This window comes from Sapajus apella, unplaced genomic scaffold (assembly GCF_009761245.1).
Source record: "Sapajus apella isolate SASKATOON/1434 unplaced genomic scaffold, GSC_monkey_1.0 scaffold12, whole genome shotgun sequence".
Taxonomy (NCBI): domain Eukaryota; kingdom Metazoa; phylum Chordata; class Mammalia; order Primates; family Cebidae; genus Sapajus; species Sapajus apella.
In genome coordinates, this window is record NW_022436952.1 from 37,225,249 (window position 1) to 37,252,114 (window position 26,866).

Here is a 26,866-nt window from a genome sequence, read left to right on the forward strand (position 1 = left end):
CCAGGGATGCAAGGATGGTTCAACATATGTAAATTAATCACTGTGACACACCATATCAACAGAATGAAGGACAAACACCATATGATCACTTCAACTGATGTTGAAAAAGCATTTGATGAAATTCAACAGCTCTTCATAATAAAATCCCTCAAAAAACTGAGTATAGAATGAATATACCTCAACAGAATAAAAGCCATATATGACAGACTCACAGCTAGTATCATACTGAATGGGAAAAAACTGACAGCCTTTCTTCTAAGATCTGGAACAAGATAATGGTGCCCATTTTTTACTGCTGTTATTCAACATAGCACTGGAGGTCCTAGCTAGAGTAATCAGACAAGAGAAAGAAATAAAAGGCATCCAAAATGGAAAGAAAGAATTCAAATTATCCTTATTTGCAGATTATATTACCTCATATTTGAAAAATCCTAAAGACTGCATCAGAATAATATTAAAACTAATAAATTCATTAAAGTAGCAGGATACAAAAATCAACATATGAAACCAGTAGCATTTCTAGATGCCAACAGCAAATAATCTGAAAAAGAAATCAAGAAGGTAATACCATTTGTAATAGCTACACATAAAATTAAAAATTTAGAAGTTAACCAAAGAAGTGAAAGATCTCTACAATGAAAACTATAAAACACTGATGAAAGAAATTGATTGAAGAGAGCACACACAAAATGGAAAGATATCCCATATTCATGGATTGAAAGAATAAATATTATTAAAATATCCCTACTATCCAAAGCAATCTACAGATTCAGTGAAATCTCTATTAAAATACCGATGACATTCTTCACTGAAATAGAAAAAATAATCCTAAAATTTATATGGAATCATAAAAACCTAGAATAGCCAAAGCCACCCTGAGTAAAAAGAACAAAACTGGAGGAATGTGACTCACATTACCTGACTTCAAATTATACTACAGAGCTATAGTAACCAAAACAGCATGGTACTGGCATAAAAGCAGTACTATGACATATAGACCAATAGGATAGAATATAGCAGACATATAGACCAATGGGATAGCATACAGAACCCAGAAATAAGTGCATACATCTACAGTGAACTCATTTTTAACAAAGGTACTAAGAACAAACATTGGGGGAAGGACAGTCTCTTCAATAAATAGGAAAACTGTATATTCATATGCAGAAGAATACTACTAGAACCTATCTCTCAACATATACACAAACCAAATGAAGATGGATTAAAAGCTTAAATCTATGACCTTAAACTATGAAACTACTGAAAGAAAACATTGGGGAAACTCTCCAGGACATTGGACTGAGCAAATATTTCTTGAGCAAAAGCACGGGCAACCAAAGCAAAAGTGAACAAATGGGATCACATCAAGTTAAATAGCTTCTGCACAGCAAAGGAAAAATCAACAAGATGAAGAGACAATCCACAGAATGGGAGAAAATGTTTGCAAATTGTCCATCTGGCATGGGATTAATAACTGGAATATATAAGGAGCTCACAACTAAATAGGAAAAAAATATAACAATCTGATTTAAAATGGACAAAAGATCTGAATAGATATTTCTCAAAAGAAGACATACAAAAGTGCAAATAGGTATTATGAAAAGGTGCTTAACATCATTGATCATCAGATAAATCCAAATCAAAAGTACAATGAGGTATCATCTTACCCCAGTTAAAATGGCTTTTATCCAAAAGACAGACAATAATGAATGCTGGCAAGGATGTGGAGAAAGGAGAACGTTAATATACTCTTGGTGGGAATGTAAATTAGTACAACCACTATGAAGAATGGTACGGGGGTTCCATAAAAAAACTAAAAATAGAGCTATTATATGATCCAGCAATCCCACTGCTAGGTACATAACCCAAATAAAGGAAATCAGTATATCACGAGATAGCTGCACTCCGATGTTTACTGCAGCACAATTCACAATAACCAAGATTTGGAAACAACCTAACTGTCCAACAAATGAATGGATAAAGAAAATGTGGCACATGTACACAGTGGAATAGTACTTATTCCATGATGATTCCAGCCATAAAAAAGAATAAGATCCTTTCATCTGCAACAACATGGATGGAGCTAGAGGATGTTATGTTAGGTGAAATAAGCCAGACTCAGAAGGAAAAATATTGCAAATGATTAAAATAATAAATGTCATATATATTCTTCCACAGAAAATATAAAGATCATCTTTAGGGTCTGGAATCCCTTCTTGTCATCTCTCCAGTCACAACCTCTCTCCAAAAGTAACACTATCTTTTTTCCCCTTCCCTCCCTCCCTCCTTCCCTCCTTCCCTTCCTTCCTTTCTTCTCCATCTTTTTTCTTTCTTTTCCTCTCTTCCTCCCTCTCTCCCTCCTTTCTTCTTCCTCTTCTCCTCCCCCGACCCTCTTATCTCTTATTCTCTCTCCCTTGCCTTCTTCCTTCTTTCTCTTTTTCTCTCTTCCCAGCCCATCTCTCTCTCTCTTTCTCTTTCTCCCTCCCTCTCCCCTTTCTTTCTTTCAGTCACTCCCTTGACTTCTAACACTACAGATTAATTTAGCTTGCTTTTGATCTTTATATTAACGGAATTGGAATATGTGCTCTTTTGTATCTGTTGTAACTCAACAATATAATCACTTAGGGTCGTGTTGCATGGTATTAGTTGTGTTAAATCAAGTTTGGTCCAAAGCTGCCTCCAAATTTTCAGTTGGGCTAAAGGTTTCTCCATACATAGTAAACTGTAACCAAACTTGATGTGTAAAAAGACCATAACCTACTGTTGTAAAAAGTAGCTGAGTGTGAGCCAATCACAGTCGCCAAACTTCAGTCAACCACAGTCAGCTGTTCAAACCAATTTCAAATAAGGCAAGTGCCCAGCTGTAACCAATCCATTTGTTTCTGCACCTCACTTCTGTTTTCTGTATATCACTTTCCTTTTTCTGTCCATAAATGATATCGAATCCTGTCGCAGCCCTGGAGTTGCTCTGATCCTGTTCTGGTTCTGGAGGCTGCCTGATTCCTGAATGGTTTTTTGTTCAATTAAACTCTGTTTAATTTGTTTAAAGTTTTTCTTTTAACAGCTGTTATTCATTCCTACATAGTATATTATTGTATAACTATATTAAAATTTATTCATTTAGTCTACCATTGATGGACAATTTAATAGTTTCCAGATTTGGTTATTACCCCAAAAAACTGCCATAAACATTTCTCTACATGTCTTTGGTAGACATATAGGTTCATTTCTCTTTGCATGTATCCAGGAGTATAAATGCTGTGTCATAGAGTTCAGCTTTATTAAATAGTGTCAAGCCATTTTCCAAAGTGGTTGTACCAACTGACATTCCCACCAGCAATGTATCAGAATTCCTGTATTCCACTATAGGTATGAGTTGACAGATGTATAAAGAAAAAAGAAACAAGAAATAAATAGAATTCCTGTATTCCACATCCTTGCCAACATTTGGTATTATCTGGTTTTGTTGTTGTTTTTAGTTATTTTAATGGGTAAGTGGTGGTGTCTCATTGTGATTTTAATTTGCATTTTCCATTGATAACTTGAACACATTTTTTTCTCTGTTTATGAGCTATCTGAATATTCTCTTTGATAGAGTATCTGCTCAAGTCTTGTCCATTTTTCTACTGGTTTGTCTGTCTTTTCTTATTGATTTGTAGGCATTCTCTGTATAGTAAGATAAAAGCCTTTGATGAACATAAGCATTATAAATATCTTTTCTCATACCTTGCTTGCCTTTTCTGTCACCCAGGCTGGAACACAGTGACACGATCATGGCTCAGTGCAGCCTCAAACTTCTCAGCTCAAGCAATCCTCCTACCTAAATCTCCTGAGTAACTGGGACTACAGGTGTACACCATACTGGTTGGCTAATTAAAAAAAATTTTTTTTTGTAGAAATGAGGTCTTTTTATGTTACTCTGGTGGATCTCAAACTCCTAAACTCAAACAATCTGTCCACTTCTCCCTCCCAAAGTGTTGAGATTACAGGCCTAAGCCACCACACCTGGCCCCTTTTCATTCTTTTAGAGGTGTTTTCTGGTGAACAGATGTTCTTAATTTTGTCCACTTCTCAACATGTTTTCTTTTATGGTTGGCACTTTTTATGTTTTAAGAGATCTTTTCCTACCCCCAAATCAGGATATTCTGTTTTCTTCTAAAGGTTCTCATGCCTCAGCCTCCCAAGTAGCTGGGATTACAGGTGCCTGCCACCATGCCCAGCTAATTTTTGTACTTTTTAGAAGAGTCAGGGTTTCACCATGTTGGCCAGGGTGGTCTTGAACTCCTGACCTCAGGTGATCTGCCAGCCTCAGTCTCCCAAAGTACTGGGATTACAGGCATGAGCTACCATGCCAGGCCTCAGTGTGGGTCTTTCAACCAGACTATTCTGTTTCATTGCTTTATTTATCCTTATGACAATATCATAGTGTCCTAATTTCTGTAACTTTGCTATAGTGTTATAATTCGTGATATCTGGAAGTGTAAGTCTTCTAGCTTTTTTCTTGTTCTTCAACAATTTTTTGGCTTTTCTAGGTCATTTGCATTTCTATATACATTTTAGAATCAACTTGCTAATTTTTTTTTGCTAATCTTCTCTGTATCATTACAATTTTAGTATATGTGCTGCTGCAGTGAGCACATCAACTTGCTAATTTCTATAGACACACAACTCTGCTGAAATTTTTATTAGAATTATGTTGAATCTAGAGGTGAACTGAGGGACAATTACTATGTTAACAATATTAAGTCTTCTAATTCATTAGTCAGGTATATCCCTTTCCTTCATTTATATAGGTTTTCTTTAATTTATTTCAACAATGATTTATATTTTCAGCGTGGAGATTTTGTTCTTTAGATTTGTTTCTAGATATTTAATGTTTTGATACTATTAAAATTGTATTTTAAAATTTCATTTTTGAATTATTTTTGCTACTATATAGGAATATAATTGGTTTTTGTATATTGACTTTATGTCTAGAAAGCTTGATACATTTATATCAATTGTTATGTTCATAATCATGTCATCTGCAAAAAATGACAATTTTTCTTTCTCCTTTATAATATTTATAAACTGTATTTGCTTTATTGCTGTGGCTAAAACAATGCATTGCTTTTTAGGATGAATAATCTGTCTTCCACCCATCTTTAGAAAGTAAGACACATTAACATGGGGACTTTTGTCTGCCTTGGTTACTACTGAATTCTCCGTGGTTGAAAGAGTATCAGCAATATAGTAGGCACTCAAATACTTGATGAGTGAATAAATGCTGTATTTAAACATATTATGGGCACTGACATCAGAGATAGCATGGTTCAAATTCCAGCTCTAAAACTTACTAGCTATGTTACTTAGAGCAACTTGCTTAACTTCCCAAATTCAGTTTCTCCTTCTATAAAGTATAAAAAATAATTATACCTTGTAGGATAGTCATAATGAGAAAATTATATACCTAAATCTATCTAGATACTAAAAATGTGAAGTTATGATTATTACAGGGTGAACTTAGAGAGAGTGAGAAGAGGATGAAGAAACAAATCTCATGGAATATCTTTAAGAAATAGGCAGAAAAAGGATACTTACACAAGAGTCTGAGAGTGATTGGGAGTTGGGAGAAAAATAGGATAAATGGTCACAAAAACCACAAGAAGAGTTTCAAGAAGGATGTATTATTAAAGATCGCTCAGTTTTGGGCAATATAATTTCATCTCACATAGCTTAACTAAAAAAATGGAATGTATTAGCTCAGGTAGCTAGAAAGTCTAGGGATATATGGTTTTTAGGCACAGCTGAAATGTACCTTAGTCTCTGCTTTGTTCCACTGAATTTTTAGGCAGGTTGTCTTTACATGTTGATAAAAATGGTCATCAATAGCTTTAGATTTATATAATCCTCGTAACATTGACATTTTAAAAAGATTTGCTATTAAATTCCAGTTTTTAAAATCTGGGAAAGGTTTTAATTGGCTTGGCATAAGTTATATGCCTATTTCTGATCCATCCACTGTGTTGAAGATTGATGAGTATTCTGATTGGTCAGGTTTGTATCACAACCTATCTGGAGAGGTGGGGTCAGCCCCATCTGTACCAAATGGATTAAGGAGAGAAGAGTGATTCCCCAAAGAAATGTTGAGCAGACAAATATGTATATATATGAAACTACAAAAGAAGTGATCAGCAGTGTCAAATACTGCAGAGAAGTCAAATGGTATAAGAATTAGAAAGTATGCAAAAAAAAAAAAAAAAAAAAAGGAAAGAAGAAAGTATGCATGGATTTAGCATCCAGTTGCTCTTTCTGTGATTTAGAATGGAACCTGGACTACAGTAGATTGACGAGGAATTTGGAGATAAAGTCCAGGGGTCAATGGAGTGGACAATGATTACAAGGCATGTGACTATAAAAGGAAGAATTTTATCTTTTTTTTTTTAAGTGGTGAATAATTTTTCTTCAAAGGTGGGATAGGCTTGATTATATTTAGAGATTGAGTGGCAGGAGCTGAAGTAGAGAGAAAAATACAAGATATAGCAGAGAGATTAGATGATGGTCCTCAGGGTCTGAGGTAATATAAAGGAGTAAGATCAAAAATATATATTTAATAATAGCCTTAGACAAAAGAAGATATTTCTTACACTAAACTGTGAGGGCACAGTAAATTGAGGGCATTCCTCTAACAGCCTTTATGTTTTGTGGAATAAAATAAATATTGCTAAAACCCAAGAAAGGTGGGATCATGGGCTTTGCTTGATATGAATGATAAATATTTGAAAGAACTGTTAAGGGGATGGAGAGGAGCAGATTACAAATGAGTAGATTTCCAAGCAATATTGAAGGTCTTGGCATCAGCACATAGAATTGTATGGCTTTTTTCTAGCGGAATTGGTTAACTTGGACCTGGGTTCCCAGGACATGGTTAGTTCAATAAAGCTATCAGATTTTTTATTTTCATGACCATAAGTGCTGAGGGGATTGGAATGGAAGAAATAATGAGAATATGAAGGCTTTTTCCTCACATGGCCATGGAGATGAAGTCGTTTGAGGTCTTTTCAAATATTATTCACTGAAAAAAATAATCAGTGCCCAGTTCAACTCCAATAGGATCAGCTGTGTGTTGTTAAAAGCTTTTGCTTCGTTTACTTTGTGGATACAGGCCAAAAAAGGAAATATATCTGAAAATTATTTCTAAACTCATTTTTTCTCAACAAATGTTAACTATTATTACTGCTGTTATTTTCTTAACTTTTAAGTTCAGAGTACCTGTGCAGGATTGTTATATAGGTAAACTTGTGTCATGGGGGTTTGTTGTACAGATTATTTTGTTACCCAGGTACTAAGCCTAGTACCCATTAACTATTTTCCTTGATCCTCTCCCTCTTCCCAGCCTCCATTTTCTGATAGGCCCCAGTGTGTGTTGTTCCCTCTATGTATTCATTCATTTTTATCATTTAGCTCACACTTGTAAGTGAGAACATGTGGCATTTGGTTTTCTGTTCCTGTGTTAGTCTGGTAAGGATAATACCCTCCAGCTCCACCCATATTCCTGCAAAGGACATGATATCATTCTTTTTTATGGCTGCACAGTATTCCATGATGTATATTTACTACATTTTCTTTATCCAGTCTACCACTGATGGACATTTAGGTTGATTCCATGTCCTTGCTATTGTGAATAGTGCTGCAGTAAACATATGTGTGCATATCTTTAGTAAAAAAATTTATATTCCTTTAGGTATATAGCCAGTAATGGGATTGCTGGGTTGAGTGGTATTTCTGTTTTTAGGTCTTTGAAGAATTGCCATCCTGTCTTCCACAATGGTTAAACTAATTTACACTCCTATCAACAGTGTAAAAGCATCCCTTTTTCTCCACAACCTCAGCAGTGTTTTTTGACTTTTTATTAATAGCCATTCTGTCTGGATAAAATGGTATCTCATTGTGGTTTTGATTTGCATTTTTTGAATGATCATGATGTTGACCTTTTTTTTCACGTGATTGTTGGCCCCATGTATTCTTCTTATGAAAAGTGTTTGTTTATGTCCATTGCCCACTTTTTAATGGGGTTGTTTTTTTCTTGGAAATTTGTTTAAGTTCCTTATAGATGCTGGATATTAAACCTTTGTCAGATGCATAGTTTGCATAAATTTTCTCCCATTCTGTAGGTTGTCTGTTCACCCTGTTGATAGTTTCTTTTGCTGTGTAGAAATTCTTCAGTTTAATTAGATTCCATTTGCCAATTTTTTCTTTTGTTGCAATTGCTTTTGGCATTTTTGTCATGAAATCTTTGCCTGTTCCTATGTCCAGAATGGTATTGCCTAAGTTACCTTCCAGGGCTTTTATAGTTTTGGGTTTTACATTTAAGTCTTCAATCCATCTTGAGTTAATTTGTGTATACAGTGTAAGGAAGGGGTCCAGTTTCAAACTTTTGTATATGGCTAGCCAGTTATCCCAGCACCATTTATTGAATAGGAAGCTTTGTCCCCATTGCTTGTTTTTGTCAGCTTTGTCAAAGATCAGATAGTTGTAGATGTGTGGCATTATTTCTGGGTTCTTTATTCTGTTCCATTGGTCTATGTGTCTGTTTTTGTACAGTACCATGTTGCTTGGATTATTGTAGCCCCATAGTATAGTTTGAAGTTGGGTAGCACGATGCCTTCAAGTTTGTTATTTTTGCTTAGGATTGCTTAGCTACTTGGGCTCTTTTTTGGTTTCATATGAATTTTGGAATAGTTTTCTTTTCTAGTTCTGTGAATAATGTCATTGGTAGTTTAATAGGAATATTGTTGAATCTATAAATTGCTTTGGGTAGTATGGCCATTTTAACAATATTAATTCTTCCTATCCATAAGCATGAAATGTTTTTCCATTTGTGTCATCTCTGATTTCTTTGAGCAGTGTTTTGTTGTTCTCATTGTAGAGATCTTTCACTTTTTTTGATGTATTCGTCTGTTCTCATGCTGCTAATAAAGGCATACCCCAGACTGGGTAATTTATAAAGAAAAAAAGTTTAAGGGATTCACAGTTCCATGTGGCTGGGGAGGTCTTACAATCATGGTGGAAGGCAAAGGAGAAGCAAAGTCACATCTTACATGGTGGCAGGCAAGAGAGAAAGCATGCACAGGGGAACTTCCCTTTATAAAACCATCAGATCTTGTGAGATTTATTCACTATCATGAGAATAGCATGGAGAAGATCCACTCCCGTCATTCAATTAACACCCACTAGGTCCCTTCCATGACACGTGGGAATTATGGGAGCTATAGTTCAAGGTTTGGCTAGGGACACAGCCAAACCATATCATTCTGCCCCAGCCCCTCCCAAATCTCATGTTCTCACATTTCAAAACCAATCATGCCTTTCCAACAGTCCCCTAAATTCTTAACTCATTTCCGTATTAACTCAAAAGTCCACAGTCCAAAGTCTCATCTGAGACAAGGCAAGTCCCTTCTGCCTATGAGCCTGTAAAATCAAAAACAAATTAGTTACTTCCTAGATACAATGCAGGTACAGGCATTGGATAAATACAGCTGTTCCAAATATCAAGTAGCATGATGCCTGGGAGAAACTGGCCAAAACAAGGGGCTACAGGCTCTATGCAAGTTCAAAATACAACAGGGCAGTCAAACTTTAAAGCTCCGAAATTATCCCATTTGACTCTATGTCTCACATCCAGGTCACACTGATGCAAGAGGTGGGCTCCCATGGCCTTGGGCAGCTCTGTCCCTGTGGCTTTGCAGGTTACAGATCCCCTCCTGGCTGCTTTCACAGGCTGGTGTTGAATATCTCTGGCTTTTCCAGGTGCATGGTGCATGGTGAATCTATCATTCTGGGGTTTGGAGGACAGTAGCCATCTTTTCACAGCTCCACTAGTTGGTGCCCCAGGGAGCACCAACCCCACATTTCCCTTTCGCACTGCCCTAGCAGAGGTTCTCCATGAGAGCTCTATCCCAGGAGTGAACTTCTGTCTGGACATTCAGGAGTTTCCATACATCCTCTGAAATCTAGGTGGAGGTTCCCAAACCTCAATTCTTGACTTCTGTGCACCCATAAGCCCAACATCATGTGGAAGCTGCTAAGGTTTGGGGCTTGCACCTTCTGAAGCAATGGCCTGAGCTGTACATTAGCCCCTTTTAGCCACAGCTGGGGTGGCTGGGATGCAGGGCACCGAGTCCCAAGGCTGCACACAGCAAGGAGGGCCCTGGGCTTGACCTATGAAATCATTTTTCCCTCCTAGGCCTCTGGAGCTGTGATGGGAGGGGCTGCTGTGAAGGTCTCTGACATGCCCCTGAGACATTTTCTGCATTGACTTAGTGATTAGCATTTGGCTCCTTGTTACTTATGCAAATTTCTGCAGCTGGCTTGAATTTCTCCCCAGAAAATGAGGTTTTCTTTTCTATTGCACAGTACTACACATAGTACAATTGCATAGTAGTCAGGCTGCAAAATTTTCAGACTTTTATGCTCTGCTTCTTCTTGAGCCCTTTGCTGCTTAGAAATTTCTTCCCCCAGATACCCTAAATCATCTCTCTCAATTTCAAAGTTCTACAGATCTTCTAGGGCAGGGGCAAAATGCTACCAGTTTCCTTGCTAAAACATAGCAAGAGTCACCTTTGCTTCAGTTCCCAGCAGGTTTCTCATCTCCATCTGAGACCAACTCAGCCTGAACTTTATTGTCCATATCACTATCAGCATTTGGCCAAAGCCATTCAACAAGTCTCCAGGAAGTTCCAAACTTTCCCACATCTTTCTGACTTCTTCTGAGCTTTACAAACTGTTCCAACCTCTTCTTGTTACCCAGTTACAAAGTTGCTTCCACATTTTTGGATATCTTTACAGTAGAACCCAACTTCTGGTACCAATTTACTGTATTAGTCTGTTCTCATGCTGCTAATAAAGACATACCTGAGACTGGATAATTTATAAAGAAGAAAAGTTTAATGGAACTCACAGTTTCATGTGGCTGGGGAGGCCCCACAATCATGGCAGAAGGCAAAGGAGAAGCAAAGTCAGGTCTTATGTGGCAGCAGGCGAGAGAGAGCATGTTCAGGAGAACCCCCCTTTAAAGACCATCAGATCTTGTGAGACTTACTATCACAAGAACATCATGGGAAAGATCTGCTCCCCATTATTCAATTACCTCCCACTGGGTTCCTCTCATGATCCAGGGGAATTATGGGAGCTACAATTCAATATTTGGGTGGGGACACAGCCAAACCACATCACTTGGATAGTTGCATTTTATTTTATTTTATTGTTTTTGTGGCAATTATGAATGGGATTGTGTCCTTGATTTGGTTCTTGGCTTGACTGTTGTTGGTGTATAGGAATGCTAGTGATTTTTGCACATTGATTTTGTATCCTGAGACTTTGCTGAAGTTGTTTATCACCTTAAGGAGCTTTGGGGCTGAATATGGCATTTTCTAGATATAGGATCATGTCGTGTGCAAAAAGGGATAGTTTGACTTCCTTTCTTCCTATTTGGATTCCCCTTGTTTCTTTCTCTCACCTGACTGCTCTAGCCAGGTAAACTCATTATTTTTCTTTTCTTTTCAGACAGAGTTTTGCTGTGTCACCTAGGCTGGAGTGCAGTGGCATGATCTCAGCTCACTGCAACTCCTACCTCCCTGGTTCAAGTGATTCTCCTGCCTCAGCCTCCCTAGCAGCTGAGACTACAGGTGCATACCACCACACCAGCTAATTTTTTGTATTTTTAGTAGAGACAGAGTTTCACCATGTTAGCCAGGATGGTCTCAATCTCCTGACCTTGTGATCCACCCACCTCAGCCTCCCAAAATGCTGGGATTACAGGCATGAGCCAACTCGTTACTTTTAACATTAACTGGAAAGTAGTTATTGAGATGTACTTCAGTCATTAATAACTCTCAGTTAATAACATTATGTAATAATAGAGCAAAAGACCATAATCCTTATAACTCTAGAGCAGTGTTTTTCAACCTTACTTATTACAAAATATTAAAGACCGGCAAGTATAATGATAGAATAATAAGTAGCATATATCTACTCTTAGCTTAAGAAAAAAATTACCTCCGATAGACTGCTACTTTATGAGATAGACTATTCTGAATTTTATGTCTATCATTTCCATACACTCATTTTTTATTATATCTAAGCAATATAATATTGTTCTTGTTTTTTAATTTCATAAAAATTATTTCATACTATATATATTTTACAGTCTTTTTATACTTAATATTTGGAAAATTCATCTATGTTGAAAGGTATAGGTGTAGTTTATTCGTTTTCACTGCTGCATAATATTTCATGATATAACTGTATTGTAATGTGTTTATTCATTCTTTTTCTGACAGACTGGGTTATTTCCAACTGTTTTTTTTTTTTTTAACTATAACAGACAATCCTACTATGAAGATTATTGTATATGTCTCTTTGTGTCCACATGTGAGGGTTTTTCTGGTATATATTACAAGAATTTTAATTGTAGGTGATATGGTTTGAATATAGGTGATAATGAACTATGCTTCTCAGGGTTCTGAGAAGGAGTTTCAAAGGCCATAGGACTTTAAGCCCCTTGTACGGTTTGTGACTGGAGCAGCTATGCTTCAATTTGTTTTACATAATTGTAGAGCATAGGAAATTTCATTTGAAAAAAAGATTTTCCGCTTTAAAAAATGTTTAAAAGCCAATATCCTGAAGAATACTTTTAAATCCTATTTAGATAGTATCCATCTTTCTGTCCAGGAGAAAAATTAGTCTGTAAAGATACCCTTGAAAGCCAACATTTCATCTACAGAATGTCTTACATCTAATAGTGAATAGTATTTATCATTCTCTCTCCCAAGTTTTGAATTGTTCCTTGGCCTATTCTCTTATTCCAATTGGGAAAAGTGAAGAGGGTAGTATAATGTTTCTCCTCACATCTTACTTGGATTTGCAAACATATTAACTACTTTGGGTGGAGGAAGAGGAAAAGGCGTGTTTCTCTTCTGTTTTGTCACAATGCTCATAAATATACAATGCTTTCATTTTTATTTTTAAATGTGTGAAAAGAAAGGAATTCATTCAAGTCTGTAAGTTCTAATGTACAGTTGACCTTTGAACAATGTAGGGGTTAGAGGAACCAATATCTGCAGTCAAAAACCCATGAATAACTTTCAACTCCCCAAAAACTTGACTGTTAGTAGCCTACCGTTGACCAGAAACCTCACTGAAAACATAAACAGTTGATTAACACACATTTTGTGTGTTACATATATTATATACTGTATTCTTACAGTAAAGTAAGCTAGAGAAAAGAAAATGTTATTAAGAACTGAAAGTAGTTGACTTGGCGGGGTGCAGTGCTCACGTCTGTAATCCCAGCACTTTGAGAGGCTGAGGCAGGTGGATCATGAGGTCAGGAGATCAAGACCATCCTGGCCAACATGGTGAAATCCCATCTCTACCAAAAATACAAAAATTAGCTGGGCATGGTGGCATGTGCCTGTAGTCCTAGCTACTTGGGAGGCTGAGGAAGGAGAATTACTTGAATCCGGGAGGCAGAGATTGCAGTGAGCCAAGATCATGTCATTGCACTCCAGCCTGGTGACAGAGCAAGGCTTTGTCTCAAAAAAAAAAAAAGAAAAGAAAAGAAAATCATAAGATGCTAGGTGCAGTGGTTCACATCTGTAATCCCAGCACTTTGAGAGGCTGAGGCAGGATGATCACTTGAGGCCAGGTGTTCAAGACCATTCTGGGCAACATAGCAAGACCCAGTCTCTGCAAAAAAAATTTTTAAATTAGCTTGGTGTGGTGGTACATGCAGGTAGTCCCAGCTACTCAGGAGGCTGAGGCAGGAGGATCACTTGTGTCCAGGAGGGAGAGAATGCAGTGAGCTATGATTGCACTGCTATGCTGCAGCCTAAGCAACAGAGAGAGAGACCTTGTATCTACAGTTTTTTAGGAAAGAAAGAAAGAAAGAAAGAAAGAAAGAGGGAAGGAAGGAAGGAAGGAAGGAAGGAAAGAAGGAAGGAAGGAAGGAAGGAAGGAAGGAAGGAAGGAAGGAAGGAAGGAAGGAAGGAAAGAAAGAAAGAAAGAAAGAAAGAAAGAAAGAAAGAAAGAAAGAAAGAAGGAAAGAAAGAAAAGAAAGAAAGAAAAAGAAAGAAAGGAAGGAAGAAAGAAAGAAAAGAAAAAAAGAAAGAAAGAAAGAGAAAGAGAGAGAGAGAAAGAGGAAGGGTTGGTCTTGCTGTTTTGGAGTGGCAGACGTGGAAGAAAATCTGTGTATAAGTGGACCCATGCAATTCAAACTATTTTGTCCAAGAGTCAACTTTACTCTTTACTTTTAATCCGTCTCCCCTAACCCAAAGCAGACAATTACTTCTGCTGTATTAAGGATGTATGGCAACTTAATATCTACCCATCTGCCATGGCTCATTAGTAAACTCACACATGAACTAGGGCATTCTCTATCTTCATTGCAGCCTGTTAGTGCTCTTCTAGTGTACTTGGCTATTCTAGGTTGCCAAGCAATAATCCTAGTGCTCTCATTGTCCCCATTGATGTACAAAATGGAAGTAGACATGTTTGGTTACAACTGTAGTCAAACACTTCTTTCTTCGAAACATAAAAACAAGAAAAAGAGGCACAGCAACAGCAGGATCAATAAATCAGGATTCTGAACAAGCCTATCTGAAGCTGTCTTTTAACTGAGTGACCTCTGAATTCATGGATCACAAATTACAGCACTGCCCCAAGGACAATTTAATTCAGAGGTTTAATTGAATAGTTTCAAAGAGGTGCTGGATTTTTTAGCATGTTTCTTGTTGGACATCCTAAACCTTTTAAGATTGATTCATTCATTTATTTACACACTCATTCAATAAATAACTATTAATTTCTCACTATGTGCCAGGCACTGGAATTCTTTTTCAGAATCATCTTCCTAAACTTTTCTAAGAATCAAGGGCCTTTTAAGCTCTGCCCTCAACATGTATATCTTTACCACTCTAGTGGTTTACCTTCTCATATAAAAATAACTATCCGGGTACTATGGGTATAAATCCTTTCAACTAAATAAGTAGGGACACAAAAGAATTCCTTATACATATTTTGAAAAGTCTAGCCTTATAAGTTACTTTTATCATTTTCTGCTCTCAGTGTATGGCCCACTGCTGGGCAGAGCCTCAGTACAAAGCCTATTTAAGGACATAAATAGGAATGAATTATAATTCATATTGTAATAAGCCTTAGCAGGCTTTTTCTTCACAAGGAGGCATATAACATTAGTAGGTCTGGCTGCTGATTAAACTGGTGAAAATTGACCCAGCAGGGCTACTTAAGCTGTATGATATTCTCTTTAAATATAGGCTCTGTTTGAAACTCAGCTGCCTTGTCCTTATTATCATGAAACACTTGTACATGATGTACATTTGTATTGCTGTAAAGGAAGGAGGAAAAGAAGCACTACTAAACATCACCAGAATTAAAATTCAATAGATACAGAAAAAGGCAGTTTCCTACAAAACTTTGTTAATCTTAGGGCTGTGTAATAAAAATAGAACTGAGAAAACTGATAGTTAAAATAAATTCTCAAAATGCAGTAAAACTCAGCCTCAAAAGTAGAAAAACAAGGGTAAAGAAATAAGGAATTGACATGATACATTTAATCACAGTATTTTCTTTTATGCAAAGATACGCATTTTGGGAGCTGCTTGTCAAGATAATATGACTTTAATTTTGACAAGTGTATAACAAGGATGAAGACACTTCCTTTGACATGTTGAAATTGCAATAACAGACCAGGTACAGTGGCTTACGCCCATAATCCCAGCACTTTGGGAGGCCAAGGCAGGCAGATCACCTGAGGTCAGGAGTTTGAGACCAGCCTGACCAACATGGAGAAACCTCGACTCTACTAAGAACACAAAATTAGCTGGGCATGGTGGTGCATGCCTGTAATCCTAGCTACTCGGGGGGCTGGGGCAGGAGAATCACTTGAACCTGGGAGGCAGATGTTGCGGTGAGTCAAGATCGTACCATTGCACTCCAGCCTGGGCAATAAGAGCGAAACTCCATCTCAAAAAAAAAAAAAAAAAAAAGAAATTGCAATAATAGTTCCTCTTCCTATTTTGTATATACCCAGATGTACACACACACTCACAAAGGAAGGCTTTAGAATAAAAGGTTTAATAGTGACTGTTCATTTAATACATAAGTACACTGCATTGTGTTTGATATCAGAATAAGCAACTGCAGTGTTTTCAGTACAAAGATTATACTGAGATAAACAGATTTAAACAAAACACACTTCTCTCTACCGTACATTGAAAAGCAATAAGAGAACCTGAAAGTACAAGAAGAGGAAAGACCACAAACTCTTGCTTGATATGTTTTCTGGGAGGTGATAGATTAGCTGGTGAAATACATACATACATACAGTTTTGTAGGTGCAAATTTGGCCACAAACTGATTAAAGTGAACACCGAATTAAATATATAACAATTACCTAGATCAAAATTCTGTTTGGCATCTTTAAATGAATGAGTTAATTTAGGCCAGGCATGGAGGCTCAAGCCTGTAATCCCGACACTTTGGGAGGCCAAGGCGGGTGGATCAGTTGAGGTCAGGAGTTCGAAACCAGCCTGGACAATAGGATGAAACCCTATCTCTACTAAAAATACAAAAATTAGTTGGGTACTTGGGAGGCTGAGGCATGAAAATGGCTTGAACTTGGGAGGCAGTGAACTTGGAAGTTGCAGTGAGCTGAGATCGCACCACTGCACCGACCTGGACGACAGAGCAAGACTCCATCTCAAAAAATAAAATGAATGAGTTAATATATAAACCTGGCCCAAGTGATTAAGATAAAGGCAAAGTATATGTATGTGGTATTCATGGTAGATGTTTGGCATAAGGAAGTAAAATCAGAAAAACAGGAGATGGGGACAGGTACAAGAGGACAAGTAAAGACTTGCCAGGAAGAAAATGTTGAGAAGTTAGTGAATCTGTGAAAACTGTACTAAGTTTATAAGAAAGAGAGAACAAGTGTTAAAAAGTTCGGTTCTTTTAAAAATTTTTTTTTAAATTTTAATAACTTTGGGGATACAAGTGATATTTGGTTACATGGATAATTGTATAGTGGTGAAGCCTGAGATTTTAGTGTACCTGTCACCTGAGTAGTGTACACTGTACCGAATATGCAGTTTTTTTCAAATCCTTTGCCCCTTCTTCTACCCTTCCCCTTCTAAGTCTTCATAGCCTGTTATATTACTCTGTATGCCTTTGCAATACCCATGGTTTAGCTCCCCACTTCTAAATGAAAACATATGGTATTTGGCTTTCCATTCTTGAGTTATTTCACTTAGAATAATGATCTTCAGCTCCATCCAAGTTGCTGCAAATGACATCATTTCACTCTTTTTTATGGCTGAGTAGTATTCCATGGTGTATATATACCATATTTTCTTTATCCACTCATTGGTTGATGGGCACTTAGGTTGGTTCCATATCTTTGCAGTTGTGAATTATGCTGCAATAAACATACACATGCAGGTGTCTTTTTAATATAATGACTTTTTTTCTTTTGGGTAGACACCCATTAGTAGGGCTGCTGGATTGAATGGTAGATATACTTTTAGTTCTTCAAGAAATTTCCATACTCTTTTCCATAGAGGTTATACTAATTTACATTCCCACCAGCAGTGTACAAGCATTTCCTTTTCACCATATCCACACCAACATCTATTTTTTTTTTTTAACTTTTTAATAATGGTCATTCTTACAGGAGTAAGGTGGTATTTCATTGTGGTTTTAATTTGCAGTTCCCTGATGATTAGTGATGTTTAGCATTTTTTCGTATGTTCATTGGCCATTTGTATATTTTCTTTTGAGAAATGTCTGCTCATGTCATTTGCCCACTTTTTGATGGGATTATTTTTTCTTGGTGATTTGTTTGAGTTCCTTGTAGTTTCTGGATATTAGTTCTTTGTTGGATGCATAGTTTACAAATATTTTCTTCCATTCTGTGGGTTGTCTGTTTAGTCTGATGATTATTTCTTTTGCCATACAGAAGCCTTTAGTTGAATTATGTCCCATTTATTTATTTTTTTGTTTTGTTGCATTTGCTTTTGTGGTCTTCATTATAAATTCTTTGCCTAGGCCAATGTCCAGAAGAATTTTTCCTAGGTTATTTTCTAGAATTTTTATGGTTTCAGGTCTTAAATTTAAGTTTTTGATCCATCTTGAGTTGATTTTTGCATAAAGTGAGATATAGGGATCCAGTTTCATTCTTCTACATGTAGCTAGCCAATTTCCCCAGCAACACTTATTAAATAGCATATCCTTTCCCCAGTTTATGTTTTCGTATGCTTTGTCAAAGATCAGTTGGTGGCTTTATTTCTGGGTTCTCTATTCTGTTCCATTAGTCTGTGTAACTTCTTTTATACCAGTACTACCCTATTTCAGGAACTATAGCCTTGTAGTATAATTTGAAGGAAAGTTTGGTTCTTTTTTTTTTTTCTCTTAAAAATATTTGTGTTTTAGAGATGGGATCTTGCTGTGTTGCCCAGGCTGGTCTTGAACTCCTGACCTCAAGTGATCCTCCCATCTCAGCCTCCCAAAGTGCTGGGATTACAGGCATGAGCCACCACACCAAGTGAAAGTTTGGGTTTTAATGAATATGTATTATAATGTGTATTACTAAGAAGAAATAGTAAATAATTACTCTTAATTGGTTTAAAAGAGAAAAAAACACTTCAGAAAAAAAAAAAACCCAGCACCTAACAATTATAACTAGCATCTATATATCAATTTATAGTTTAGAAAACACTTCAATAATTATTATTATACTTCAGCCCTAGCTCAGTCTAGCATATACTAAATACTCAATACTTGTAAATTAAAGGAAATTTATAGTAAAATTGTTAAATTTTAAATATTGTAAAGAATTTCTGGTTGAATGGCATTTCACTAAGTATTTGGAGTTAAAAGAGCTATAATGAAAGAGAGGAATGTCTTGTCTACTTATTTGAAGTCTTTTTAATCCTACAAATTTTCAATCTGCATAATTATGTGGAATTTGGGTTAAGGATGGGGCTAGGAGCCAAGCTTCGAATCAAGTGGAATAAATATGTGGTCAAGCACAAGAGTAAAAAAATTAACAGGGCCAAGGACAATAAGCAGCCCAAATCACTGGAGTTCTTCATTTTAATATTGTATTAGTGGGTTATCTCCTAGATGTTAGTCAGCTTTCTTAGATAAATTTTCTCTTTAAGTACAAGAGACTCATAAATTGCCTCAAAAGCATTAATAGAAGGTGAATGAAATATATTTTAAATTACTTCCCAAATTGTATTTAAAATACCCTCTGGCCCATAATCTCAGTGACTCTGGAGGCTGAGGCAGGAGGATCACCTGAGGCCAGGAGATCTAGACCAGCCCAGGCAACATAGCAAGACCCTGTCTTTACAAAAATAAAATATAAAAAACTAGCCGGGTGAGGTAGCGTATACCCATAGTCCCAGCAACTCTGGAGGCTGAAGCAGGAGGATTAGTTGAACCTAGGACCTTGAGGCTGCAGTGAACTATGATCGTGTCACTACACTTCAGTCTGGGTGATAGAGCGAGACCAATCTTTAAAAAATAAAAATAAAATATCCTGTGAAATTATATCTTTAAAATGCAAAATCTTGAAGAATGCATCCCCAATAAAATTCTCATGATAGTTTTAGATTCTTTTTTTTTTAAGACAGAGTCTTGCTCTGTTGCCCAGGCTAGAGTGCAGTGGCACAATCTTGGCTCACTACAACCTCCACCTCCCGGGTTTCACATGATTCTCCTGCCTCAGCCTCCAGAGTAGCTGGGATTACAGGCGCCCACCACCATGCCCAGCTAATTTTTTGTATTTTTAGTAGAGATGGGGTTTCACCATTTTGGCCTGGCTGCTCTCAAACTCCTGACCTCAGGTGATCCTCCTGCCTCAGGCTCCCAAAGGGTTGAGATTATAAGTGTGAGCCACCATGTCCGCCCAGTTTTAGATTCTATTGTATAAGAGAAAGGCTAGTTCTCTACCTTGGGATTTGATTTCATCCATTGCTTCATCCACCACATTGTTGCTGGCCTCTTTTACAGGAACATGTGGTACACTCTGTAAAGTCTTTGAAAAGAGAAAAAAAATCACCAATTTCAATGTGACTTGATTTTCCACAGAGTTGTATCAATTCTCCCAATTAAAGGAAAGTTAATTGTTTTGTAAGAGTTAACCAAACATTCCTAGTTAATTTTTTCTGGGATCTAATGCTGTGTATTAGAAGCAAAGAGGTAATCACAGTCTGTTTACTGCATTTACAAGATAAAAGGTATTGGTTCAAAATGTCATCACATCTTCCTATTACTAACAAAGTAATATGCTAGGAATATCATTTTAGGTGTACATTAATTCTTGAATTATGCAATACTTTATAAAAACATAATTTGAGACCATAGCATAGGGAAATCAGACATTTGGAAATGCTACTGTTTTACTACTAGAATCACTTTCTGTATTTGTGGCAAAAAGAAAAAGCATTTCATCTTAGTTGACAAAATTAAAGATTAATTTTATGAATAGCAACAAAATAGTGTTTGTATACATGCTGATGTACTTTAAAAAGCTGACAATAGGATTTTTTTTTTTGAGACGCAGTTTCACTCTGTCACCCAGACTGAAGTGCAGTGGCACCATATCGGCTCACTGCAACCTCCACCTCCTGGGTTCAAGTGATTCTCATGCCTTGGCCTCCCAAGTAGCTAGGATTACAGGCGTGCACCATATGTCTGGATAATTTTTGTATTATTAGTAGAGACGGGGTTTCGCCATGTTGGCCAGTCTGGTCTTGAACTCCTGACCTCGAGTGATCCGCCTGCCTTGGTCTCCCAAAGTGCTAGGATTACAGGTGTGAGCCATCGGTAATAGGATATTTTAAAATCTCACTTGTGAATCTATAGGACTCACTTGTAACTCTATAGGACTATTTTCAATTGTCTCCTCTTTTCTGTGAAATGTTCTTCCTTATTGTAGCCTTGTATTTATTTAAACACAAAGTTACTTAAATGATTAACCTGAAAATTACATTTTCAGCATGATAGTAAAGTGGCCCTAAAAGCTGGTGGTTACAGTTTTTAGGGTAACTTTAGAAAGCGGTCTTTATTTATCTGTAATTTATAACAGCTTTTCACAAATAATTTGCCTGTCTTTGGAAGTTTCCTACAACTTACTCAAATGAATCAGCTTGATAATCAACATGAATTTTTCCTTTTGCAATTTTACTTATCTTTTTGAATAGCTACATCTTTTCTTTTTTCATAAGAAAATTGATTTATCTAGTTTATTCTCCAGTATTAAGAGCTGATTTATTCATGCCAACTCTACCTCATGAAGCTCTTTCACTTCAGAAGAGTCCCATTTCCTCTCCTTGTCTTCTTTTCCATTTTCCTGAAATGGAAACAGTGTTAGTAAGCGGTATTCAAAAGGAGCTCCAGATTAAACTACTGTCTTGTACTTTAATACAGTAAGCTTTTTATTTTTTAAAATTTCACATAATGAGTAAATATTATGTCAAATAAAATTAAACAAAGTAGTTGTATCAACAAATTCAAACAGTAACAGACTTTTATATATAATCAAGGAATGCCAACAACTAGAAATAGGTCTCTGTGACTCAACTATTATTTTGACCCCCTTTTCAGCATTTCTGTCAAAACCTGATGCAGAATATTTCAACTAAAAAGAGAAATAATTAAATGATAGACTGTGATATTGCATCTCGCTTTTCGCAAGAATATTGAATCTCAAATCTTCTCATAAATGTAAGAAACCTGTGTGGGACAAGAACCTGAGCAGGTTTGACTTCCCCTTGAGATGCTGACTTATTCATCTGGACTCCAAAAGATATCCTAAATGGTACAGAAGAATATTACTAGACCAGTATTAATAACAAAAAGAAATAAAATATTAATAAACAAGACAAAGTACTCCAGAAGATCAAAAATCTCTCTCACTGCTACCCTCACCTCGCCCCACAATTCTATTGAATGATAAATTCTCAACTGCTGAACTTTTCCAACTGTACTACTGTTATGACCGTTGGCTACTGACCAAAGCTAGATCAGCACTCAGGGAGACAAGGAAACGCACCATAGTAATCATCACTATTATCATTAAAAAAAAATACAGCAACAGTAATGTAATTGCATTTTTTAACATGATTGCCACCTAATTCATGAAAGAAAGGTAGGCAGAGAATAGAATAATGGTATCTCTAAAAAGCATTTTTTTTTGGCAATGGAGAATTCGAGAAGAATATGACTTAACTGGTTTATTTATTCATTTTGAGCTATTAAAATAAATAATTACCAGATCCCTACTTTACTGCAAATGACTGTAGATTCACAGATTATCAAATCACTGCCATGCCAAAAATCATTTAAGAGTTTGTGTATATATGAGCTAGGTGTTATGTAAAGAGTAAATTATATTCACACAGTCTCTGCCTCCAGGACACTTACAGTCTAGAGAGACTGTAATTTGAAGTAGTATGTATCTAATGCTCTCACTTTTTTTTTTTTTTTTTTTTTGAGACAGAGTCTCACTCTGTCTCCCAGGCTGGAGTGCAGTGGCGCAATCTCAGCTCACTGCAAGCTCCATCTCCTGGGTTCAAGCGATCCTCCTGCCTCAGCCTCTTGAGTAGCTGGGACTACGAGTGCCCACCACCATACCTGGCTAATTTTTGTATGTTTAGTAGAGACGGGGTTTCACCATGTTGGCCAGGCTGGTCTCAAACTTCTGACCTCAAGTGATCTGCCCACCTCAGCCTCCCAAAGTGTTGGGATTACAGGCATGAGCCGTCGCACCTGGCCATTCCCTTTTCTTTTTATCAACATAACACATCTTCTAGCTAAATAAACCAAAAGTACTGCATTTGGAGACAACAGTTTCCAACATTTAAAAATGGCTGGCTCAAAACCTTTTTGAAGTGCTTACTAAATAATAAATAATAGAAAATAAATTTATGTGATAGATCCTAACTGTATATTCTCACAACCTCATTTCTTTGCTTATGGTGTCCATCTCCTGAAATTGCTGAGACGCTTTCTTCCATTCCTTTTAAAATCTCTTTAGTTTGGATGCACTCAGATAAATTCAACTCGATAAGCCTTTATTGGGTGCTTTCTATATGCAGGCAAATGTTGGGGCTTAAAAGGATGAATAAGACCTGCTGTAAAGAGTTCCCAGTTTAGTAAGGGAAAGATATGCAATTCAATCTACCAAGCGCAAGAGTAGAGGTGCACACAAAATGTTAAGGAACAGAGGAATAAGCAATTAATTTTCCCAGGGTAGTTAGGGAAGTTTTTGCAGATAGTAAAACACTAGCAAGAAATTTTTTGTGTAAATGAAGGAGAAGGGTATTTGAGGCAGAAGGAACAAAGGAACAAGGATATTTGAAGCAGAAGGGACAAACACTCAAGGTTCAAAAAGTTTTGAAGCATTCATGTAGCAGATATGCAGATATGGAGAATGTGTTAGTGGCCTGGATGGAAGATCAAGTCAGCGGCAACATTCCCTTAAGCCAAAGGCCAATCCAGAGCAAGGCCCTAACTCTCTTCAATTCCGTGAAGGCTGAGAGAGGGGAGAAAGCTGCAGAGGAAAAGCTGGAAACTAGCAGAGGTTGGTTCATGGAGTTTAGGGAAAGAAGTCATGACTTAAAAGTGCAAGGTGAAGCTGCAAGTGCTGATGTAGAAGCTACAGCAAGTTTTCCAAAAGATCTAAGATCATCAATGAAGTTAACTACACTAAACAATGAATTTTCCATGCAGACAAAACAGCCTTCTATTGGAAGAAGATGCTATCTAGGATTTTCATAGCTGGAGAGAAGTCAATGTATGGCTTTAAAACTTCAAAGGACAGGCTTACTCTCTTGTTTGGGGCTAATGTAGCTGGTGACTTTAAGGTGAAACCAATGCTCATTTATCATTTCAAAAATCCTAGCCTTTAAGAATTATGCTAAATCTATTGTGTCTCTACCCTATAAATGGAACAACCAAGTCTGGATGACAGCACATCTGTTTACAGTATGGTTTGTGGAATATTTTAAATACACCATTGAGATCTATTGTTCAGGAAAATAGATTCCTTTCAAAATATTACTGCTCATTGACAGTGCACCTGGTCACCTAAGCGCGCTGATGGAAATGTACAAGTTGTTTAATGTTGTTCCTATGCCTGATAACACAGAATCCATTCTGCAGCCCATGGATCAAAGACCAATTTCAATTTTCAAGTCTTATTTGAGAAATACATTTCATAGGGCTATAGCTTCTGTAGATAGTGATTATTCTGATGGATTTGAGCAAAGTAAAGTGAAAACCTTCTGGAAGGTATTCACCATTCTAGTTGCCATTAAGAACATTTGTGATTCATGGGAGGAATCAAAATATCAGCATTAACAGAGTTTGGAAGAAGTTGATTCCAACCCTCATTGATGTCTTTGAGGGCTCCAGGACTTCAGTGGAGGAAGTAACTGCAGATGTAATGGAAATAGCAAGAGAACTAGAATTAGAAGTGAGGCCTGAAGATGTGAGTGAACTGCTGCAATCTCATGATGATAAAACTTGAATGAATAAGCAGTGTCTTCTTCCAGATGGGCAAAGAAAGCAGTTTCTTAAGATGAAATCACTCCTGGTGAAGACACTATGAACGTCGTTGAAATGGCAACAAACTTAGAATACTACATAAATTTAGTTGAAGCAGTGGTAGGGTTTGACAGGACTGACTCTAATTTTGAAAGTAGTTCCACTGTGGGTAACAGGAAGAGTCAATCAATGTGGCAAACTCAGTTGTCTTATTTATTTATTTATTTTTGAGATGAAGTCTCCTCTGTCGCCCAGGCTGGAGTGCAGTGGCATGACCTTGGCTCACTGAAACCTCTGCCTCCTGAGTCCAAGTGATTCTCCTGCCTCAGCCTCCTGACTCAATTGTCTTTTTTTTTTTTTTTTTTTTTTGAGACAGAGTTTTGCTCTTGTTGCCCAGGCCGGTGTGCAATGGCATGATCTTGGCTCACTGCAACCTCCACCTCCCAGGTTCAAGCGATTCTCCTGCCTCAGCCTCCCGAGTAGCTGGGATTACAGGCATACATCCCTGCACCTGGCTAATTTTCATACTTTTAGTAGAGACGGGGTTTCTCCATGTTGGTCAGGCTGGTCTCGAACTCCTGACCTCATGATCTGCCCGCCTTGTCCTCCCAAAGTGCTGGGATTACAGGCAAGAGCTACTGCGCCCAGGCTCAGTTGTCTTATTTTTAAGATATTGCCACAGCCAGCCCAAACTTCAGCAACCACTATTCTTTTCAGTCAGCATTTATCAACATTGATGCAAGACCCTCCATCAGCAAAAAGATTTTGACTGGCTAAAGGCTCATGTGATTGTTAGCATTTCTTAGCAAAAAAAAGTATTTTTAAATTAAGGTATGCACATCGTTTTTTTAGGCACAATGCTACTTCACACTTAATAGACTATAGTATAAACATAACTTTTTAGATATGCATTGGGAAACCAAAAATTCATGTGACTCACTTTATTGTGATGTTCTCTTCATTGTAGTGGTCTGGAACCAAACCCCAAAGATCTCCAAGGTCTGCCTATATGAGCGCCAAAAATATAATTTTAGTCACCACAATAGAGAGTTCCAACCTCTCACCCAGTTCCTTAATTGAAAGGAAAGGTAGGTCCCTCTGAGAAGGAGCTCTCTAGCATTGCCAGTAGTATATACTGAAAAATATTTCTCTAAGTCTTCTCCACAGAGATTGGTGGCCATTTCCTAAAATGATTTTGTGCTAGGGAAAAGGAATATCCAGATTTTTCAGAGATATCTGAACACTGATTCTAAATTGATATTAATCCTGGGGATCCAAAATACCACTTCAGTCCATAAGGTTAAGTGGGGACTTCCTTCCAGTTGCCAGATGGAGTCTTAACTCAAGTTTGAATCACAGTGTTTTAGTAGGGCCATAGAATCACCTTGTGGTGACATCAGTCCCTGAATATATAATTAGAACAGAGATACTAGTAACTGGCAGAATCTCTATGTTGATTCTCTTATTCTGGAATAAGGACTATTATAGTATGAAGGGCCTCCTCTTGCACCTCCTCTTCCATATGTAGTATCTTTATTGGAGCAAATCAACATAGCCCTTGGCACCTGCTATGTAGCTATTGTCCTAGAAAATGCTTATTTTTCCATATAAATTGGCAAGAAACACCTGAAGCAGTACGGTTTTACTTGGCAGGGCCAACAATATCCATTCACAGTCTTTTTTCAGGGCTGCATCATTTCTCTCACTCTCTGCCATAATATAGCCCACAGAGATATTGAGCATCTTGACTTCCCAGTCAGCATCACATTGGTGAAAGTATGCAGATTGTATGCAAGGAGCAGGAAGTAGCAAGGTCTTTAACTGTCTTTAAGATATATATGCAAACCAGAGGATGGGAGATAAATTCCATTCTGGCATCAATTTTCATATCCATCAAGTGCCAGTTATTAAATTATTGTCTCATCTCCAAATTCATCCATTTTTACTCTTCTTTGTTGCTGAAGCTGAGACCCCGAAAATCACATTTCTTTGCCTTACCAGCTGGCTTTGTTATACTATGCTAACTGGGGCACCAGAGGGACAGCCCACACCAAAGGGAAGACAAGAGACTTGTTCCTTCTTGTCTACCTCCTGACTGCTTCTTGTGGCCTTTCGGTTCTTGTGTGCTTCACCTAGTGAGGCTTCTTCATCCTGGTAGCAGCATTTCTTTTTTTTGTAGCAACAGCTGAATCCAGTTTGTAGTTTTTCTATAGTTGTATAATTTTCATTACTCTAAGGCAACACTACCAGC

The 26,866-nt window shown here is 37.2% G+C and overlaps 1 protein-coding gene across 1 annotated transcript in view; it reads right to left on the reverse strand.

Moving 5' to 3' along the window:
* The window catches only part of EFCAB5 (EF-hand calcium binding domain 5), a 133,828-nt gene extending 111,630 nt beyond the window's left edge, over positions 1 to 22,198 (reverse strand). The window contains exons 1-3 of the mRNA XM_032279329.1: positions 21,819 to 22,198; positions 21,356 to 21,418; positions 20,017 to 20,101 (exon numbers count right to left, since the gene is read on the reverse strand). Coding sequence (XP_032135220.1) covers positions 20,017 to 20,101; positions 21,356 to 21,418; positions 21,819 to 21,860 — 190 coding nt within the window. The 5' untranslated portion in view covers positions 21,861 to 22,198. The remainder of the gene's footprint in view (positions 1 to 20,016; positions 20,102 to 21,355; positions 21,419 to 21,818) is intronic.
* Between the last annotated feature and the right edge of the window lie 4,668 nt (positions 22,199 to 26,866).